We start from the raw sequence: 19,778 nt of genomic DNA, 5'->3' as shown, positions 1-19,778 counted from the left end.
TCAAGGGCTTCTGACAGAGAGAGAGAGAGAGAGAGAGAGAGAGAGAAAGAGAGCGAGAGAGAGATTAAACTAGTAAAGCATCGATTTTTCTTAACTCAATGGGGCTTCAGTGTTGTTAAAGGGGTTTCTTTTCTACCTGTTTTTAAAAAGCTGAAACGTTCTGTGCCCTCTGAACCAGTAGAAGTGTGCCTGGGTGAGCCACACAGTTTTTAATCCAGCTCTATCACACTATCATACTTTCTCATTTAATACAAGTCTTTCACAGAATCATAAGGGGCGAATTCACAAAGAATGAATTGCGGCTTCTGATACACCATGAACTCTGCATAGAATTTGAAGGTGTGCGCTGCAGGAGTTTCACTTTCTCACTTTGCGTGCTTGAGAATGGCAACTTCACACAAGATTCGGAGGCGTCTCACGAAACCCTTTGCGCAATGAAAATGATGAAAGATCCGATGAATCGAACTGAAACCTCATGCGGCGTGTGTGGAGGCTCGGCGCACCACTGCCTCCACCCAGTCCATCAGCCGTATATTTACTTATTTATATTTACATTTACATTTATTGGCTTGTTTATTTAGGCATTTATTTTTATTTGTCTGCTATGTTCACATACATCCTCTTTGCATGTGCAAGTGAATGAGCGGCATGCGCTACTGCTTAGTCTGTCACTCTTCAGCGCTGGGGGGTGCTGGGACTGCACCGGGTGACCTCTGCTGGACTGTCCCTTGCCCCATCTTTTCCGGCATTAGCATGGCAAGGTGCAAGAGGGAGATATTCCTGAATGTAGCTGAATGTGTGAACAGGGATAATCCCTATCGGTGCCTGAAAGGTTATCATTGTAATTTACTGGGAACTATGTGTGAAAGGAATTTAACAATGGCATAGCCGTTAGTGCTGGAAAAAAATATATACAGTATGTTGAAATCGAAAATCGAATCAAAACCTTAAAATTGATAGTCCAATCGACTCGGGGATTTGGAGAGTTCTGACACCCCTAATAATGATATATAATTTTTAAAGGAGTTCGGTCTAACACTGAACTACTGAGGTGCCTGAGACCGGGGAAGACCTGGCTGACGCGCTCGATGTTAAAATGCTATGCTCACTTGATTGCCCTGTGCTAAACAAAACAAACGCATGTAGACAATCTTGATGCGGAAATCCAAAGTGGTCCATTTATTCCCCTACAGCACATTGTCCACACCAGTTCCATCATCATAGCAACAAGGGGCCGCGCGCAAGCGGTCAAAAACCCTTTGCCCTTCCGGATCAAACACCTGCCAACAACATGGTATTTCCTACCTATATACCTGAGGTCAATTTGCAGACATGCGCCACCCAGTGTTACACAAACGAAAATACAACATAAATTCAAAACAGCATTTTGGCTCTTACACACCGGCCCCTAATTGATGATGGCCAGCAGACACAACAATTCGAACAAATGAAAACAAAAAAGGAACCAAAATGTTGCAAAATACCATGGGATAATCAAGATGATACCTTCACAGTTATACCCCATATACTAAAAAGGTTTGGTCGCAGGTCTTTCAATGACATTAGATTTTGTCTGCAATTTCACAACACGTACTGTACCAGGCCCTGCTTTTCAGAAAAAACTTCAAGTACTCTGGCGAGTGGCCAAAAACCACGAGGAGCCGAAGCGTCCATGATGACAACGATATCTCCAGCCTTCAAACTCCTCTTCTTGTCATTCCACCTTTGCCTTTCTTGAAGTAAAGGCAGGTATTCCCTCACCCATCTCTTCCAAAACAAGTCTGAGAGGTATTGCACCTGTCTTCCCCTCCTTCTCACATAGAGGTCATGAGGCTCGAACAATCCAGGTGGCAGGGCTGATTTCTCTGTAAGCAAAAGTAGATGGTTAGGTGTAAGTGGTTCCAAATCGTTTGGATTGTCTGACAGCTTGGTAAGTGGCCGATCATTCAAGATGGCTTCTGCTTCACAGAACACTGTATGTAAACCATCATCATCGAGCATCCACTGACGTAGGACAGAACTAAGGACTCTTCTTATGATGCATCCTCTCCCACACACCACCATGATGGGAACCGGCCGGTGGATTAAAACTCCAGCGAATTCCAACTTGGGAGAGGACTCCTTCAACCTGCTGATGATTCAGCGCAGCAAGAGCTTCTTTCAGTTCTCTGTTTGCCCCAACAAAGTTTGTACCATTGTCGGACACCAGGTGAGTCACCTGCCCTCTTCTGCTTATAAAGCGCCGCAGAGCGTTGATACAGGCATCCGTCTCCAAAGATGCTGCAACTTCAAGATGGACAGCTCTGCTGGCTAAACAGGTAAATATAGCTCCATACCGCTTACAAGTTCCTCTTCCTTTCTTCACTTCCAAGGGACCAAAAAAGTCCACTCCAGTGTTTGTAAAAGGGGGTAGATCCGGCTGAATTCTCATCTCTGGGAGATGAGCCATCTTTTGTTCCAGAGGACATCCATTGTAGCGCCTTCAGAAGCTGCACTCCATAATGATTTTTCTGACAGCTGCATTCGCCTTGGTTATTCAGAATTTCTTCCTTGCTGATGACAACGTGTGAGCACGTCCAGCATGGCCCAGACTCTGATGAACATATCTGAGGATGAGTGTTGTGACATGCTGCTCTTTGGAGAGGATAATGGGATGTTTGACTTCCTCAGGCATCGCTGCCCTACTCAGCCTCCCTTCAACCCTCAATAGTCCATCAACCAGGACCGGGTCCAGCCTGTATATTGGACTCTGACGACTCACTGCTGCCTTCTTACGGAACAATGCAGCAATCTCCTCCTTGAATTACTGCTGCTGGCAATATTTAATCACTGCAGCCTCTGCTTCTGCCAGATCAGTCTACAGTCAGGGTTTCACTCCTAGGCATCACAATGAACCTTTGCCCATCAATCTGCCTTGAACTGGATCGACTGGTTTCTTCCGAATGTATTACCGCAGGCCCTTTCAGCTGTTTTCTCCAGCGAGCCTTCAACAACACGGCCTTCAAACGGAGAAACCAAGCGGCTGTCCTCTTGAGCTTCCTCCAGTCAGAAGAGTAACTGACCAGCTGGTCAGTGGGCTCGACTGAGTCACACACATTGATGGCATTTGTGATGGCCTCTCTTCTCACCTCTTGGTCATCAGGACGCAAGGAAGCATCCAGGGCAGTATTAGGCCAGTCTTCTTCCTGCTTCCACAGCAATGTAGGACCTTCCCACCATCTACTGGTCTGTAGAAAGTCTGCAACCGTCAACCCCCTCGATGCGTCATCAGCCGGATTGTCTTTGGAGCAGACATGCCTCCATTGCCAGGGTTCTGATGCCTCTCGGATGGTTGAGATTCTATTAGCCACGAATGTGTGAAACCGTCTATCCTCGTTCTTGATGTACTTCAGAACTGCAGTACTGTCTGTCCAAAAGACAGAATCTTCCAACCTGAAATTGAGTTCCACCTTTAGCATTGAGTCTACCCATACAGCAAGAACTGCTGCTGTCAATTCCAGTCGTGGAATAGTTATAGCCTTCAGTTGCGTCACTATAGCCTTGCCGAGCAGACAGGCGATTTGGATGTGACGTTGCTGGCTCAACATCCTCAAGTATGTGACAGTCCCATATCCAACTTCACTGGCGTCAGTGAAGTGATGTAGCTGGGCCTGGGCGACCTCCCCGAAGTCCACTGGCTTGACACATCTGGGTATCTCGAATGCATTGAGCTGGTCCAGGTCTTCCAACCATGCTTTCCAGTGGCTTAAGATGTCAGGTGGCAAGGCGTCATCCCATGCACATCCTCTTCTGCATAGTTCCTGCTGCATCATCTTCGCAGGCAGTGTCACTGGTGCCAGGAAGCCTAGGGGGTCATAAACTAAGCAGATGGTTAACAGCATACCACGTCTGGTAAGTGCCTGTTGCCTCACCTCGATCTTAAATTTGAAAGTCGGTTTCTATGCACCACAGTAGACCCAAAGCTCTCTCTACTGGCAGCTTGTCTCATTCCAGATCCAATTCCTTTAACTCCTTAGCCCTTCGCTCTGTTGGGATGGCCTGTAAGACAGAGCGGCTGTTGCTAGTCCACTTCTCCAAGACAAAACCTCCCTTCTGGCACAGTGCAGTTAGGTCTTGGATCATCTGGATAGCATCCCCTTCGGTGGCTGAGCTCTTCAAAGAATCATCCACATAAAAGTTTTTCTTGACAGCTTGACATACACTGGCAGCAAACTCAGACTGATGATCTTCAGCGACTTTTCTCAGCGCGTAGCTTGCACAGCTTGGAGAGGACACAGCACCAAACAGGTGAACAGTCATCCTGTGCTCCAGCAGGTCCTTAGCGACGTCTCCATTTGGCCACCAGAGAAAACGGAGGAAGTCCCGGTCTTCGTCTGCAACCTTTACCTGGTGAAACATGGCTTGTATATCGCCCATGAATGCTACAGGTTCCTCTCTGAAGCGAAACAGGACTCCAAGAAGTGAGCTGGTAAGGTTAGGGCCCTGAAGCAGTTCCTTATTCAATGATGCTCCTTGAAAGGTGGCTCCACAATCAAACACGATCCGAAGGGTTCCTTTCCTTGGGTGATGGACCGCATGGTGGGGAATGTACCACACTCTGCCAGGTTCGCCTTGAAGCTTCTGCTGGGGCACAGGCTCTGCGTAGTTGTTAGCGATGAGGCTATTCACATACTGTGCATACTCCTGATGCAAGCTGTCACTACTCAAGAACCTTCTTCTTAAGCCCTGCATCCTTTGCTTCACCACAACCAAGTTTTTGGGCAGAGAAACACCCCTTTTCTTGAAGGGTAACTTTAAACAGTACCTTCCATCTTGCAGCACTGCTGAATGCTCCATGATCTCCATGAATTTGATGTCGCCTCGAGACATTTCCTTTTCCTCTGTAGCCTTCTCACTGAAATCATGGTTGTATTGACTAACAAGCATGTCTTCGAGCCTTTGCAGAGAGATGCGGTTCACTGTGGCGGAGGATAATGATGCATCACTGTTTCCACTCAGTGGGCCATTAACCACCCATCCCAGCACTGTCCTAATAGCGTACGGGCCATTCTGGCAGCTATTGATGACCTCCCAGGGTTCTAGTACCTCGGGTGCATTAGTTCCAATTAACAGGTCAACATCTGCCTTCACGCTTGGGATGCACACCTTTGAGAGATAAGGCAACTTAGCCAGATCCTCAGACCTTATCATATTATCCACAGTGACTGGCATTTCTTTCTGTGTGAATACCTCAGGGAGGGTATAAAATTTATTACCGTCCAGATCAGACACCTCCAGACCTGACAAAGCGTATGCTGAGACAACCTTTTCTTGCCCCATTGTGCGCAATAGGAAACTTGTTCCTTGGCCTGTGATGTTCAACTTCTGCATCAGGCGTTCAGAGCAGAATGTGGCTGAACTTTCAGGATCTAGAAAGGCATACGTTGAAATTACATGGATTCCCTTTGCGGACTTCACCTTGACAGGAAGGATGGATAGCACACACTGGTCCTTACCGGCCCCTGTATGTCCACATGTTTCAGGAGAGGACTGTTGCTGGCCAGGTGAGGCTCTTAACTGTTCCTGAGTCAGTGGTCTTTTAATGTGCAGCACAGTATGGTGAGATTGTCCACAGATTTTACATGCCAAGCGACTCTCACAGTCCCTGCTGATGTGGCCGACGTGTAGACATGCAAAACAAACTCCCTTTTGCCTCAGGAAGAGGATCTTCTCCTTGTGCTCTTTGGCTGTAAACTGCTTGCACTCCTCCACAAGGTGGCGACGATCACAACAAAGGCACTTAGCTTCCTCAGTGTGCCCTGTGCCCAACGGTTGCTCCTTTACGTCCTCAGACAGATCCTTGAAAGTCACAGCAGGAGCAACAATGTTAGCCTTTACATGGCTCCTGGGCTGTGAATTAAATCTTGATGGAGGCCTTGGTGCAGAGGCAGTAGGTGGATCCTGTATGTCGCCAAACAGAGGGTCCGAAAGGATTTTGACATGGCGTTCGATAAGCTGGACCAAGTCAGTGATGTGGGCTCGGTCATGAGTCCTTTCCATGATGTCGTGAGCTGTAGTTCTCCATTGCTCTCTCATCTTAAATGGCAGCTTGGAGGTAATGGTCCTCATATTGACAGGCATGTCCAGTTCCTGCACATAATGAAGCTCCCCCATCACATTGCAACAGCCACGTAAAAACAAGGAGTAGTCTTAAAGTGCATTCACATCCTCAGCCTTAACTGCTTGCCAGGCCAAGGCCTTGTTCATATAAGCTATGGCGACCTTGTATGGGTTGCCAAAGTGTTCCTGCAGAAGACCCTTTGCCACTTTGTAGCCATGGTCAGGCGCCATATGCTGACAGCTATGCACCAACTCTTGTGGCTGTCCTCTGGTGAACTGCTCTAGATAATAAAGACAGTCTGCACTTTCGGCTTTGCTTTCCACACCTTGTTCAAAGGCTTTAATGAACAGTCTGAACTGGAGAGGGTCCCCATCGAACACTGGAATCTCTCTTGATGGCAGAGAGGATGTATGGTGTTGGCGAACCAGGGCAGCGGTGATGTCATTTTGCCTTTGCATAATGGCCAGTAGATCTAGGGAATGAGTTCCATTGGCTGGCTGGTCTGTGAAGGCCTTTGTTGTTCGGTTGTCAACTGCTGCCTATAGTCAGCTGATTCCAATGTTCCTTGCTGTAGCTTACGTGGATTGTGCTGATGTTTAGAGGCATCCATACACCACAGCTCAGTTTGCCCTTTGATCACATCTGGTGACAGCGGGTTGCTAGGTGGTAACAGTCCTTTGGCCGGGACATATTGTGTAAGCTTTGATAGTCCAGGTTGAAATTCCTTTGTTTTAGGATTTAAGACACTTATTGATTGCATTTTTCCTTTTTCCTTTTCCACATAGGAATTCATGCCATTTGAGGGTGTTGCTGAACAACTTTTCCGCTCGTAGGCCTGTAGCACAAACAACTTGGCAGCAGATGCAGCCAACTCTGCATCTACATCAAGCTGCTCCCTTCTCCTCCTTAGTTGCTGTTCCTGCTCCTCCAGCGCGTGTATTTCCTTCAAAGCTGCAGCTCTAGCGACAAGTGCAGCTCTCTCGGCCTCAGCCTTTATCCTGGCTGAAGAAGTGCTGGATCTCCCACTGCTAACACTTTTATGTGACCGTTTGCTATCAATATTGGACACACTGTCGTTTTGATTGACACCATCCCCACCCTCGCCATTTTCATGCACAGCTTTAAAACCCACTTTTGCTTTACCATGACCGTTTTCATTGAAACCAACATCAAACATTTCAGTTGACACAGTTGACAAAGCACCATTACCATTTTCAGAACACCTTGCAACAAAAACCTTTGTTTCAGAAATAAATCATTGTTAGATATCATCTTTGCTTTAAACCAAATTTCATGTTTTTCACCTTCATCAACAGGCAATCAACTCAACAAAGACTCATGAATATGTTTTGCATCGTTACATGTTTGTATTAGTTCCTTCAGAGCAATTTGTAACTGTGATTTGTGATTTTTTAATCCTTGCATCGATTTTCTAATGATGCTTGCATTGTCCAAATTAAACTTTCTGTCCACTTGCAACGTAATTAGTTTATCAACAAGCCCTTCTGCACGTTTAGAATGTTTGTGATCAACAGCTCTAACCACACTGCTGGTTTTACTAGCGGCTTGCATTGCAGTCCGTTCAATCGCGGGGGTATTCTCCATGATAAACAACTGATCAAACGATTCGCTGTTTTAGTAACACAAAACTACCAAGTCACGCAAAGTTCGCAAAGTCTCCACAATCAGTCTGCCGGCGTTTAACACATGTGCTTTTTAAATCCGGGTATGTGTGCACGCAACTTCACTGGCCATTGAAGATTGTAGCGCTAAAGATCCCTCTTTCGTTGGGCGCCTTGCAGTTGTCGGATGGTCCCTTGTACTCCTTGTCACCAGAAGGTCCAAACTAAATATTGAACTGATGCGGGGTTTTTGACTTATTTTAAAGGAGTTCGGTCCAACACTGAACTACTGAGGTGCCTGAGACTGGGAAAGACCTGGCTGACGCGCTCGATGTTAAAATGCTATGCTCACATGATTGCCCTGTGCTAAATAAAACAAACGCATGTAGACAATCTTGATGCGGAAATCCAAAGTGGTCCATTTATTCCCATACAGCACATTGTCCACAGCAGTTCCATCCTCATAGCAACAAGGGGCCGCGCGCAAGCGGTCAAAAACCTTTTGCCCTTCCGGGTCAAACATCTGCCAACAACATGGTATTTCCTACCTATATACCTGAGGTCAATTTGCAGACATGCGCCACCCAGTGTTACACAAACGAAATTACAACATAAATTCAAAACAGCATTTTGGCTCTTACAATCATGATAACTTTAACAGTATTGTGCCTATAGTGTGTGGAGAGCTATAATTTACCCAAACAGCACAACGAACACTAACAGATTCAATACACCAACAACCAGAGTCCTAATCTCGTAAAGCCACACAAGATTTGAGGTGTGGCTATGTGAGAGTACCAAAGTCCCGACTCTCAAAACCAAATCTTTCGTGATCAAACGTGACTTTAGGGTAAACAAACATGGTAGATGACAGGCAGGAACCAGCAAAGCTATTTTTTGCACAATGTTTTACAGAAAATCCAAAAGGAAAAAATTAAAAACAATGGATGAACATGGACTGTACATAATACAGTGCAAGCTTTGTGCTTCGCAGCATTCACATTAGCCGCCATGGCTGCTGTTGTGTTGACAGCCCCTTTCCCATTTGCACTGAAAGCCATAAATCTATTGGCAATGTTCCATAGTGGCATCATCAAAGGTTTCTATGCAGTGTTGTCATCCACCCGCAACATGTGACATGCAATATATCATATGACAGAGAAGTTATTTTTACTCACATGCACTGGACGACAGTACAAATACCTAGTTTGTTAAACTAATACGTGATTGGGTAATGGGCCACGGCCAAAGACTAACTGTGACTCATGTACACACAGTGTAAAGCAGAGTTGTGGTGTGAGTGGGCGCCCCTACCTGTTGGAGGACGTGTTGCTGTCGGCGGGCCTGGCTCTGTCTCGTGATGAAGGACCAGGTGGAGAGCTTGTAGTGGTTGAGGAGGCAGATAATCACCACCACCATCACGGTCATCACCACGATGATGATGACGATCTGAACAAACTCCAGTTCAGCTGAGAGGAAAGAGGAGGAGAGAGAGGGGATAAACGTCAATCATTTAACGCAACGCTTTCATTTGGTTGGGTTTTATTACGCTGATAGATTTCGATTGTGACAGAATGAAATGGAATATGAGAGGAGAGGGCAGGGTAAACACACAGCATCTCTTTCCATAAGGGAATCAGATGATTGTTGTTGTTTTATACAGACAGCATGGAATGGACTGTCATGATGCACATTCTGCAGCAGGGGGCAGCAAAGTGCAAAATTCACTGGCCAAATTGTGTCGTCTGTGATGTGAGTGGGCATGCATTTGTGTTTCATGTCTGTATGCCGAAGGGCATTTACAGAGGCCAGCATTAAATCACAGCAAAATGAGCCGGGAGACGTCACCAGCCATTTCTCCCTACAGTGGCGTCTCTGTGCGCACGTACACGTACACACACACAAACGTACACACACACACCCCCCCCTGTAGGGAGAGGTTAAGGGCGACGCTGGGACACAAATGATACAGAGATTCCTTACACTCTACACTGCTTGTTCATTGTCCAACATTCTCGCACGCCCCCGGTTGTCCTCTCTCTCTCTCCCTCTCTCTCTCCCTCCCCCCCCCCCCCTCCGCAACATTCCAATATCCCTCTCTTGACCCGCCGCAACTCATCCGCCTCTGTTCATCTTTCTCTCTTCTCCCTCTCTTGTCCAGGGCCAACCTCAGCCGCTTCTCTCACTCCATCATTACTCCGACATTATTTCACTCCCTTCACTGCCTCCCATCATCCTCCAGCACTCCTCAATCACTCACTGTTTTCTGCCACTCTGCGTCACTTTTTCCTCCAACACACACAGACAGTCTGCAAGAAGCTTGTTCTGAAGAGTTTCCTCTATCTGAGTCCTAACCTCATGTGATCTTGGCTAGCATTCTGACCTCTAGCATTCTGATTCCCTGACTCACTGTGGGACACTCCGCCTGTTTGTCAACATGTGTGTTGCCCCATCGGGGACAGTGGCACAATCTCTATTCAACCGTTTCCGCAGCAATGCTTTGGTTCTGTCTGACTCTTTAACTCCATAAAGGGGGCCATGAAACAGCTCCATTTACAGAACACATTAGCCACAATGCTCTTGGATGTTATTTGCTTCTGGCAGCTTGCGTTGCTGGAGTCTCTCCTTTTGGGAGAAAAATAAATGTTCATTCTAGGGATGCCAATTTAGAAATTTTTTTCTGACCGATAGCCGACCCTCATTAACTGACCATTAACGGCTATCAGACAAGATTAAAATGTACTATTTTGAATGGACAAATGTCAAAAATGCATATTGTGAAACTGGCAAATTGGCAATATTGTGTGTGTGAGTGCTCGAGTATTCGATTTAGACGTCAGTAATTGCATTTAACATATAGAGTAATCACATTTTTACATTTTTACTAGCGGGTGCACACAATTAGATTAATTATCGCATTCATTTAAATAATGTATAATCCAGTCAAACTGTTAATTCATCTTAAACAGTTTATTATAAATAAAATAATTTTCATTTCGTTACTCTGTTTCATTTGTAAACGGGTTAGGGAAAGAACCTCACCAGGGGATGCGTAAGCTGTCCTCTTAGGTGCCTGAAATAAAAGGCACATGTCGCCCCCAAGAGTTGTATTTAAGAAATAGATTGGATTTTTGTTTTACCATGCAACTTTTATTTATTTATTTTTTAACAGTTTAACTGATAGTATTATTATTAAAATTCTTATTGTCAGTAAATCAGAAATTATTAACATCCCTAGTTCATTCCAAGAATATATGCATAATATTTATGTGCATAATGCAATGATTGCACCGCTTTGCTTAATAATCCTCCACCACGTTCAGAGTGAAAACTATTTTGCAGTGTTCTATCCAAGCATAAAGTCAGACTGCAGGAACTTGGGTGCTCATTTCAGATTTGTTTTTGTACGGATCTGATCTTTAGTGTCCAACTGTTAAAATATAAACAAATATTTAAAAGTCAAGAATATTTCCAATCAGGGTAAGAGCGCAAACTGATAACAACAAATAACCCACAATTCTTCAAAAAAAAAAACAATTTTACGTGTTACTATATGAGACGGAAGAAATGCAGGTGAATGAAACAGGATAATTTTACAAGACAGAATATTTGTGGCTGATGGTAATCAGCTGATTTAAAAAAGACAATCTTGGTTTGACCATTCTGCATAGCTACTGCTGACACCTTGCAGGGAGAGAATCAGCAATCAGAAAAAAAGGGGAAATAACTCCCATCTGACAAACTGTCACAATCAACGGTCACGTGACTCAGATCTGTATCAGACCAAAACCACATACAAAGTGGGCCAAATTGGAAAACAGATTCCATAAACACCATGCGTAATCCAAAAAAGATTGTCAGATCATTGTTTTTTTGGGTTTTTTTTTTTTTGTCAGATCATTGTTACCAGCAGCTAGCTGGCCAGCCGTGTCTCAAGCCTGGTCCCTTATTACCCTGAACCCCACCAAGCTCACACATTTGCTGTCTTCCTCGTACATTGAATCTAGGACGGGCAGGACTGACTTAGCTGAGACCTTCCGCTCAGCTCAACCATGGCAGCCACAGGGAGAGGAGAGACCACCCCGCTGCCCTAATAAACCACAGGGAGCAAAAAGACAAAAACCTCACTACGACCACAACCACAGGTCTACTAAAGTGAAAAAGCCAAAAAGCCAAGAGGGAAATAAGACTGATGAGACGGAAAACATTTTTGGCAGCCTTCAGGCTGGTCAAACTGGCCAATGAAGCCATTTGTTGCAACAGCGGGGCAGGGTGTATTGGGGACGGATTGAAGGAAGAAGATAGACCAAGGCGATAGTGGTGCCGCCCCTTGCAGTCGCCTGCGCCGGCGCTCCGGTCAACTTCACACATTTTAGTATTTATTTTCCATTTTTTATCATAATGTCCGCCAAAATCGCATCAGCAGTTATCTCTTATTGCCGCAATGCACTCGTGGATACAAAAACTTCCCTAAAAGAACAACTTTGGGAATTTTTATCCGTGGAACTAGAGTGGCCGACTGAAATTTTACGCGCCAACACTCAACAGCAACATGGATTTAGATGTATATTTAATACAACACAGACAATTAATCCTATTATATAATTATAGAACCCAGAATCGCAACTGTGGCGCCGCCCCTTGTGGCCGTTTATATTCCATCGCACTGTCGGACCTGTATGATGTGTTGTGCGGATTTCAAAACAAACATCCCGACGCGGCTGTGGTGGTGACTGGGAACTTTAACAGGGCGAACCTGCCTAATTTCTAACAACACATCACATGTGCCACCAGGGGAGATAGAACTTTGGACCATTGCTACACACCCTACAGGAACAGATACTAGACCATCTCGCTCCCTGCTTTCGGGAAATCAGATCACGCCACGATTTTACTGGTTCCCATTTACAGGCTTCTGATCGCACGAGAATTGGTGGTGACGAGGGAAGTGAAGCGGTGGACGGACCAATCAGAGGCTGCGCTTCAGGCCGCTATGACTGACGTCGACTGGGACATGTTCTAATCAAGTTTAAGCGACGTCAGTGAGTTTACGGACGTAGCGGTGAGCTTGGTGGCGACATATGGACAATTACAAAGCAACGTCATACAATCTGCAGAGGGCGGTGAAGGACGCTAAACAGACGTACAAAGAGACTGCGGAGCTACAGATGGAGCAACGGGACACCAGACGCTTGTGGCCGGCGCTGCAGAATATCCCCAGCCACGAGTGTCGACGCCTCCCTAGCCAACGAACTGAACTCCTTTTATGCGTGGTTTGAGTCTGGCAACAGCACCGCTACCTCGCCGGCTAATTAGAGTTACACCGCTGGGATGAGCGCACACTCTCAGTGTCTGAGCATGGCGTCAGGAGGGCTCTGATGCGGGTGAACACCAGGAAAGCTGCGGGCCCAGCTGGCATATCTGGGCGAGTACTGAAGACCTGTGCTAACCAGCTTGCTCCGGTGTTCACTACAATATTCAACATCTCCCTGGCTGAATCAGTGGTCCCATCCTCTTTCAAGAGGTCCACCGTCATTCCTGTCCCAAAGATCGCCTCTCCTGACTGCCTGAATGACTACCATCCGGTGGCCCTCACCTCGGTGGTCATGGAGTGTTTTGAGAGGCTGATTAAACATTATATCTGCGCCTCCCTCCCACCTTGGACCCGTTGCAGTTCGAGTACCAGCAGAACAGATCCACGGATGATGCAGTTTCCCAGGTACTGCACACCACACTCACGCACCTGGATGGCCGAAAGGGGGCCTATGTGAGATGGCTGTTCATCGATTATAGTTAGCTTTCAATGCCATAGTCCCCAGCAGACTGGCTGTCAAGCTGAAGGAGCTCGGACTGAATACTCCGCTGTGTGCCTGGATCCTGGACTTCCTCTCAGCCCGGCCCCAGGTGGTTAGGGTGAGGAAGCACATGTCCAGCTCCCTCACTCTGAACACAAGATATCCCCAGGGCTGCACCCTCAACCCCCTACTGCACTACTGTACACACATGACTGTGTGGCCAGGTCCAGGTCCAACACCATCATCAAGTTTGCTGACCACACCGTTGTGGTGGGCCTGATCACCGACGGCGATGAGAAGGCCTACTGCAAGGAGGTGACTGACCTGTCACTCTGGTGCCAGGACAAAAGCCTCCACCTGAACGTCAGCAAAACTAAGGAGCTGATTGTGGACTTTAGGCGAGGATTACAACCGAGGACGCACACGCCCTTGGTGAGTAATGGGACTTCTGTTGACAGGGTGAGCAGCTTCAAGTACCTGGGAGTCCACATCACAGAGGATTTAACATGGACTTCACAAACAGACACTCTGGTGAGAAAGGCGAGGCAGCGTCTTTACCACCTCAGGCAGCTGAGGAAATTCCGGGTCTCGGTGAGGATCCTTAAGTCCTTCTACTCTGGAGCAGTGGAGAGCATCCTGACAGGCAACATCACTGCCTGGTTTGGGAACTGTACTGCTCAGGACAGGCTGGCCCTGCAGAGGGTGGTGCGTTCAGCTGAACGTACCACCTTCACTGGAACTACCCTCCCCCTCTGCAGGACTTAGTAGCAGAGCCCGCAGGATCATGAAGGATCCTCTGCACCCCATCAACGGACTGTTCCAGCTGCTGCGGTCAGGCAAGTGCCTCCGCAGTCACACAGCGAAAACAGAGAGACAGAGGGAGTTTCTTCCCACAAGCCATAAGAACTGTCAATGCCGACCTCACCAGGGGTCCTCACTGAGCCACAGACATAGGCTCCACTACCTTACTGTACTGTATGTAGCATACTGTGTCACTGTTCTGGGTTGTTCGGTGTTACCGTACTGTTGTATACTGTGCTGTATATCACAAACACTACCTCACTTTATTCACATGCCACTTTAATGCACATATCTGTATATACATAAATAGCCTATCCCATATACATAAGTCTATCCCATATACATAAGCCTATTCCCTTTATCTATTTTGTACCCCCACCCTGCATTACCCTTGAGTTCTTATTTTATTTTATTCTATATATTTTATTATATTCTATAGTATTTGACTTACTGCATTACATTTTAGGAATCAGTTAGTTAGTCAAGTAGAAATTCTTAGGTCGCTACTATGTTCAGTCTAGAACATATTGTGTGTAATCACCGGGTGCGTTGCATTGACATTTCACTGCATATATGTATGAAAGTATGTATATGTATGTGACGAATAAACCTCTTGAATCTTGAATCAAGGCGAACTTTACGATTCCATATTTAAAAAAAAAAAAACAACTAGCACTCTGGAGAACGTTTCTGAGGGCGTTTTTGTTGTACATACCAATAAGGAACAGCAGCGGTTTCTTATGGTGAACAAGCAGGATTGAATGGCCCCCAAAAGACCTCTTAATTTGCCATACTTATCAGCCAGATGGGAGAATCGGGTGAAAAGGTATGCATGAAACCTTGAAATGACCCAATGGAACCTGTTGCTTGCCACTACGGAAGGAAAAACAACCCAACAACCAAAGACCGCACCAGAAAGGCACTTCGGACAATTTTTATTTTTTTAATACCGCATTACATGAACAGAAAAAACTAAAAAACAACTGTCGACCCAAATGACCCACAAGGTCAGCTGGTAACGTCATCAACTGGAACAGGAAACATAGTGTGAGTGATGACTCCTAACAAGCCATCGGGGAGGGTGCAGACGTAAGAGTTTGGAAGCGTTCGGAATATCCTCACAACTGCTTTTCTATTTAAGCCCATTAGCCGGAGAACAGGACAGAATCGGTACTAGCTGGGGCCTCTGGTTTAATATGCTGGAGGCCATGAGAGGGACCCACCAGGAGTAGTAACAGTAGTTTTTTGTAATAAATAGAACTTAGGGGGTTTGTGGGATAAGACTGGAAGGTTCTTGCCTGAGCACTACAGCTGTACCAGGTAGGCTTGAGCGTATTTATTCAACACTACCATACTTAAATGTTATATTCTTTAATATGTAATATCTGAGAATGCTAAGAGAGGCAAATAACTTTTATTTGACTTAAAAGGTGCAGTAGGGTTAGGGTCCAAATTTTTTCAGTTGATAATCAATAAGATAAGCTCTGACGTTACCAATACTGCTAACGGTATTGGAGAAATTAAGAAAATCGATGTTCTATTTATTTAGGGTATATAACTGTTTATAACCTGCAATAAGATTAAGATATTCATTTAAGAAGCATTTTCGCTATTATAAAGGAGCTCCTCTCTCTACATCGCCAGAGATATGCACGAGGAGGGCAGGGCCGGCTCCCTCTGCCTGACACACACACACACACACACACACACACACACACACACACACACACACACACACACACACACACACACACACACACACACACACACACACACACACACACACTAAAGCAGTGTTAATTCTGCTCATAATTTGTTTTAGTTTTTCTCTTACAAAATTAAAAAAGAACCGATAACAATACCGTTAAAGTACCGGTTCGATAAGCAGTATCTGTAAGATACTGTATCGTATCATTAAAATCTTGAAAAAACTACCACCGACCACTTGGACCACTGAAATCTTAGTTGACTGACAGGTTTCTGAATGATGATTCGACTCGTCGGTGCAGTGTGTAGAATTTAGTGGCATGTAGCAGTGAGGTTGCAGATCGTAACCAACTGAATACCCCTCCCAACATGGCGGCCTCCGTGTAAGAGACGGTGGCAGCAAAAGTTGTGAACAACGTGAAAGGCTCTCTTCTAGAACCAGTGTTTGGTTTGTCCGTTCTGGGTTACTGTAGAAAACATAGTGGTGCAACATGGCAGCCTCCGTGAAGCCTACCCTACTATGTAGATAGAAACTTCTCATTCTAAGCTAACGCCAACACAACGAATGTTATTTTCATGGGATTATACCCTAATTGAAACATACTTATGACTATTACATTCCATTTATGCCAAGTCCGTTCCGTAAATTCTACACACTGCACCTTTAATTCAACCGTCGCAGTTGGAAAGACGCCGTGGACAGGCAATGCCGATCTGTTTGATTTTGTTTTACACTGTAAAAATAAACATTTATTTGATTTATTCCAAAACGTTTGGAAATGCTAAATCTTTGTTCTGTTTAAAGAAATAAGTGTTGTTAATTATATTCTACTTATGTTGCCTTTTCTTGAAAGAGAAGGCTTCTTCTCTTCTTCTCGACTTGAATGATGTCAGTCGACTGACAGGTTTACGACTGATGATTCGACTTGTCGACTTTCTGGGAGCAGCCCTACTATAGGCAATACTAAATCATCTATACAGCTGCAGCGATATACCCGACTAAAACAGAATCATCATTTATGTTATGAGCTACACCTGTTTTCACCCTGCCGTTGTACTTAATAGCAATTGAAATTTACTCGCGAATAAGCTTCACAGTGAGAATAATGACAACAGTGTTCAGGGAAATGATCCCCAGTGGTTCTTTGTTTTAAGTGTACTGCCGACTTATACCATTTTCACACCAAAATTAGAGTGTTGCCAGGGGGAATGCCGTTTTTTTCTGGTGCATCATGTTCAACGTCATGAACACTTTGGAAAAGGGGCATGTCATGGTTCCAGTGTGATTGGCAATAAAACAGTAGAGGAGAGAATAACTTAAACAACAACATAAAACTGTAAAAAGTATTTTGTCTTTTGCCGTTCAAAAGACTCTGATTGTTCGTGAATGACCCAACACTCCAGTAAAAGTAGCGTGGAGCACCGGCAGCATAGATACTCCATGGGGCGGTGTGTGGACGGCGGCAGGGAGCAGGGACCAGCCTGGGGTGACTCGGAGTGGGGAGCATTGAGGTTCTCTGCTGTGCTCCCCACGGTGCGATCCCCACACTCACATTTCATGGTCCCCCATGTGGGGAAAAAAAGGCAATAACTTTTGATTTTGGATTCTTTATGGATATAAAATGATGGAATGATACACAAATATTTCTGTCTATATATGCGGCAGTGTCCGGAATTCCAATGCCTGTCGCATCGAGCAGTTAAACGGGCCAAAATGACCGGGTTGACCCAGATGTCCCGTTCACTTTGGAGCTGTTTGGAGATGGAGCCGATTAAAACCTGTGTCGATTTGACCCGGGACTGGGACAGAGTTTTTTCCTTTCCCACTGGGGACAAATGCCGGATGACAAAAGCGCAGAAGTAACAGGGCCTGAATCTCTCCATCTCTCTTTGGCCCTTGACTTGCTCCATTGTGCCCTTTACCTCTTACCCTTTTTCATTTTCAGTTTCTTTTTGCTACAATCCATAGGTTCATCTCACAAAAAAAAACATACACACATACTTGGGTCCAACACTTCAATCTTCCTTATCCTCAAAAGCATTGTATCATAGTGTCAAACAGGCATTAAAAAGAGTAATACTCAATTATGACACTTTGTAATGCCACTTTACTTTGCTACTATTGATATTAGTGGCACTTTTACTTCTGTTACTACTGTATGCCTCTTGAATAAGTAATAATGCAATACTGTAACTTGTGCATACCGTAGACTTAACTGCTACCTGCCCATATTGGGTTCACTAGTCAACTGTTTACATAGATAGATCATTTGTTTCCCTTTATTGTGACTGCACTGTTTTTAGCTGCTGCAATGCCTGGATTTCCCTCAGTGATTTATACAGTTTTATCTTATCTCATAACCAGCCTGGAGATGACAACAGATTATATGTTAAAAACGTGTGCGAAGATGAGCTGGGTGATGGTGATGAAGATTTTGACTTTAACTACTCAGAGAAATTCTCATAGAGTAATGTAGATATGATGACCAAGCATCAGTCAAAAACTAAGGAAACAAAATAAATCAAATTTTCAACGTGCTGTTCAAAGCTTCCACTGATTATTATATATTACAATATCAGAACACAATATATTAGATATTATTATCATTACATAATAATTATTACATGATCTAAATGATCAAGTTATAGCACTTGAGATGATCAGTTTCTCCAGCCATTCTCCTTCCATTGTCTGTTGCATAATGGGCCATGTCGCCCCCTGCTGGAACCAATTAGTATTTCAGCGTGTCTTTCGCTGTTTCCAGTTGTGATGGCTGTGTCAAAACATAGCAAATATAGAAATTCATGTGCCATACTAAAGATTTCTACTTTGAAAAATCCTCCCAGATTTGGATATGCTGATAGAGCAGGGATATGCAACATAAATTTGTGATGAGTTCTTAAGATGTGAAATAGCATGACTAAATGCACTGATAAAAAGGGTTATGAAAAGAAAAAGTATTGTCATATAACGGAATGTGGTTTGAAGCAAAATGTACAGGTTTAGAAGCTAGACTGTGGGTAGAAAACAACTGAAATATGAAATGACAACAATATCAGGGTTTCCCCCAGAACGTAAGGCCTGGTGGCAAGTATGTGTAAGAGAGTGATGCTGTATGCACAGTGCTTTTATTTGTTTCATTCAATAAAGGCAATTCAGTAAAATAAAATACATCTAAAATAAATAGATGGATAGATCTGGGGCTATTTTCCTCCCCCCCCTTTAAAAAATATATATTAGGTCGCTGTTATATTAGAGATCCCCTTTCCCATGTTAATGAATAACTGACAGTTTTTATGAACCGGACGTCATATGTAGTGAAGACGTTTACGACCTGCCTCTTTATCTGATAAGCTACGCGACTTGGCAATGACTCGGCATTGACTAGCGCCGCTGTTGTTTGGCTCGAGTCGCGTCACATCATACAGAGGAATACAAAGGATTTCAAGCGGAACACTCCGAACCATAATGTTTAGTGAAGGCGCGTTTGGCAGGTTTCAGAGCACCGACGGGCGGATATTTCAATCGGCATCTCAGGCATGGCACCGAAATAAAGTACTGAAAGCTGCGTTGCGGTTTGGTCCGGTAGATACCTATCCTATAGGAACCGGTGCCAAAGTGGTACCGGGTGCCCAACCCAATGGGATGTTTAAAACATACCCAAGCATGTATTGATTCAGAGTGTGCACGTTGAGGAGGGGCTATTCACAGACGGGTCCGTTGTGAGAGTGAGAGAGAGCGAGAGAAAGAGA

General features: G+C 44.9%; 1 protein-coding gene across 1 annotated transcript in view; it reads right to left on the bottom strand.

Moving 5' to 3' along the window:
• The window catches only part of LOC307234024 (low-density lipoprotein receptor class A domain-containing protein 4-like), a 237,295-nt gene that overhangs the window by 2,674 nt on the left and 214,843 nt on the right, over positions 1–19,778 (bottom strand). The window contains exon 4 of the mRNA XM_080005566.1: positions 9,037–9,191. Within this exon, the coding sequence (XP_079861692.1) occupies positions 9,037–9,191 (155 nt within the window). The remainder of the gene's footprint in view (positions 1–9,036; positions 9,192–19,778) is intronic.

The sequence above is a fragment of the Zeus faber genome (genome assembly GCF_960531495.2).
Source record: "Zeus faber genome assembly, chromosome: 8".
Classification (NCBI taxonomy): Eukaryota; Metazoa; Chordata; class Actinopteri; order Zeiformes; family Zeidae; genus Zeus; species Zeus faber.
The sequence above is the reverse complement of the archived record's forward strand: the minus strand, read 5'-3'. Positions and strand labels throughout refer to the sequence as shown.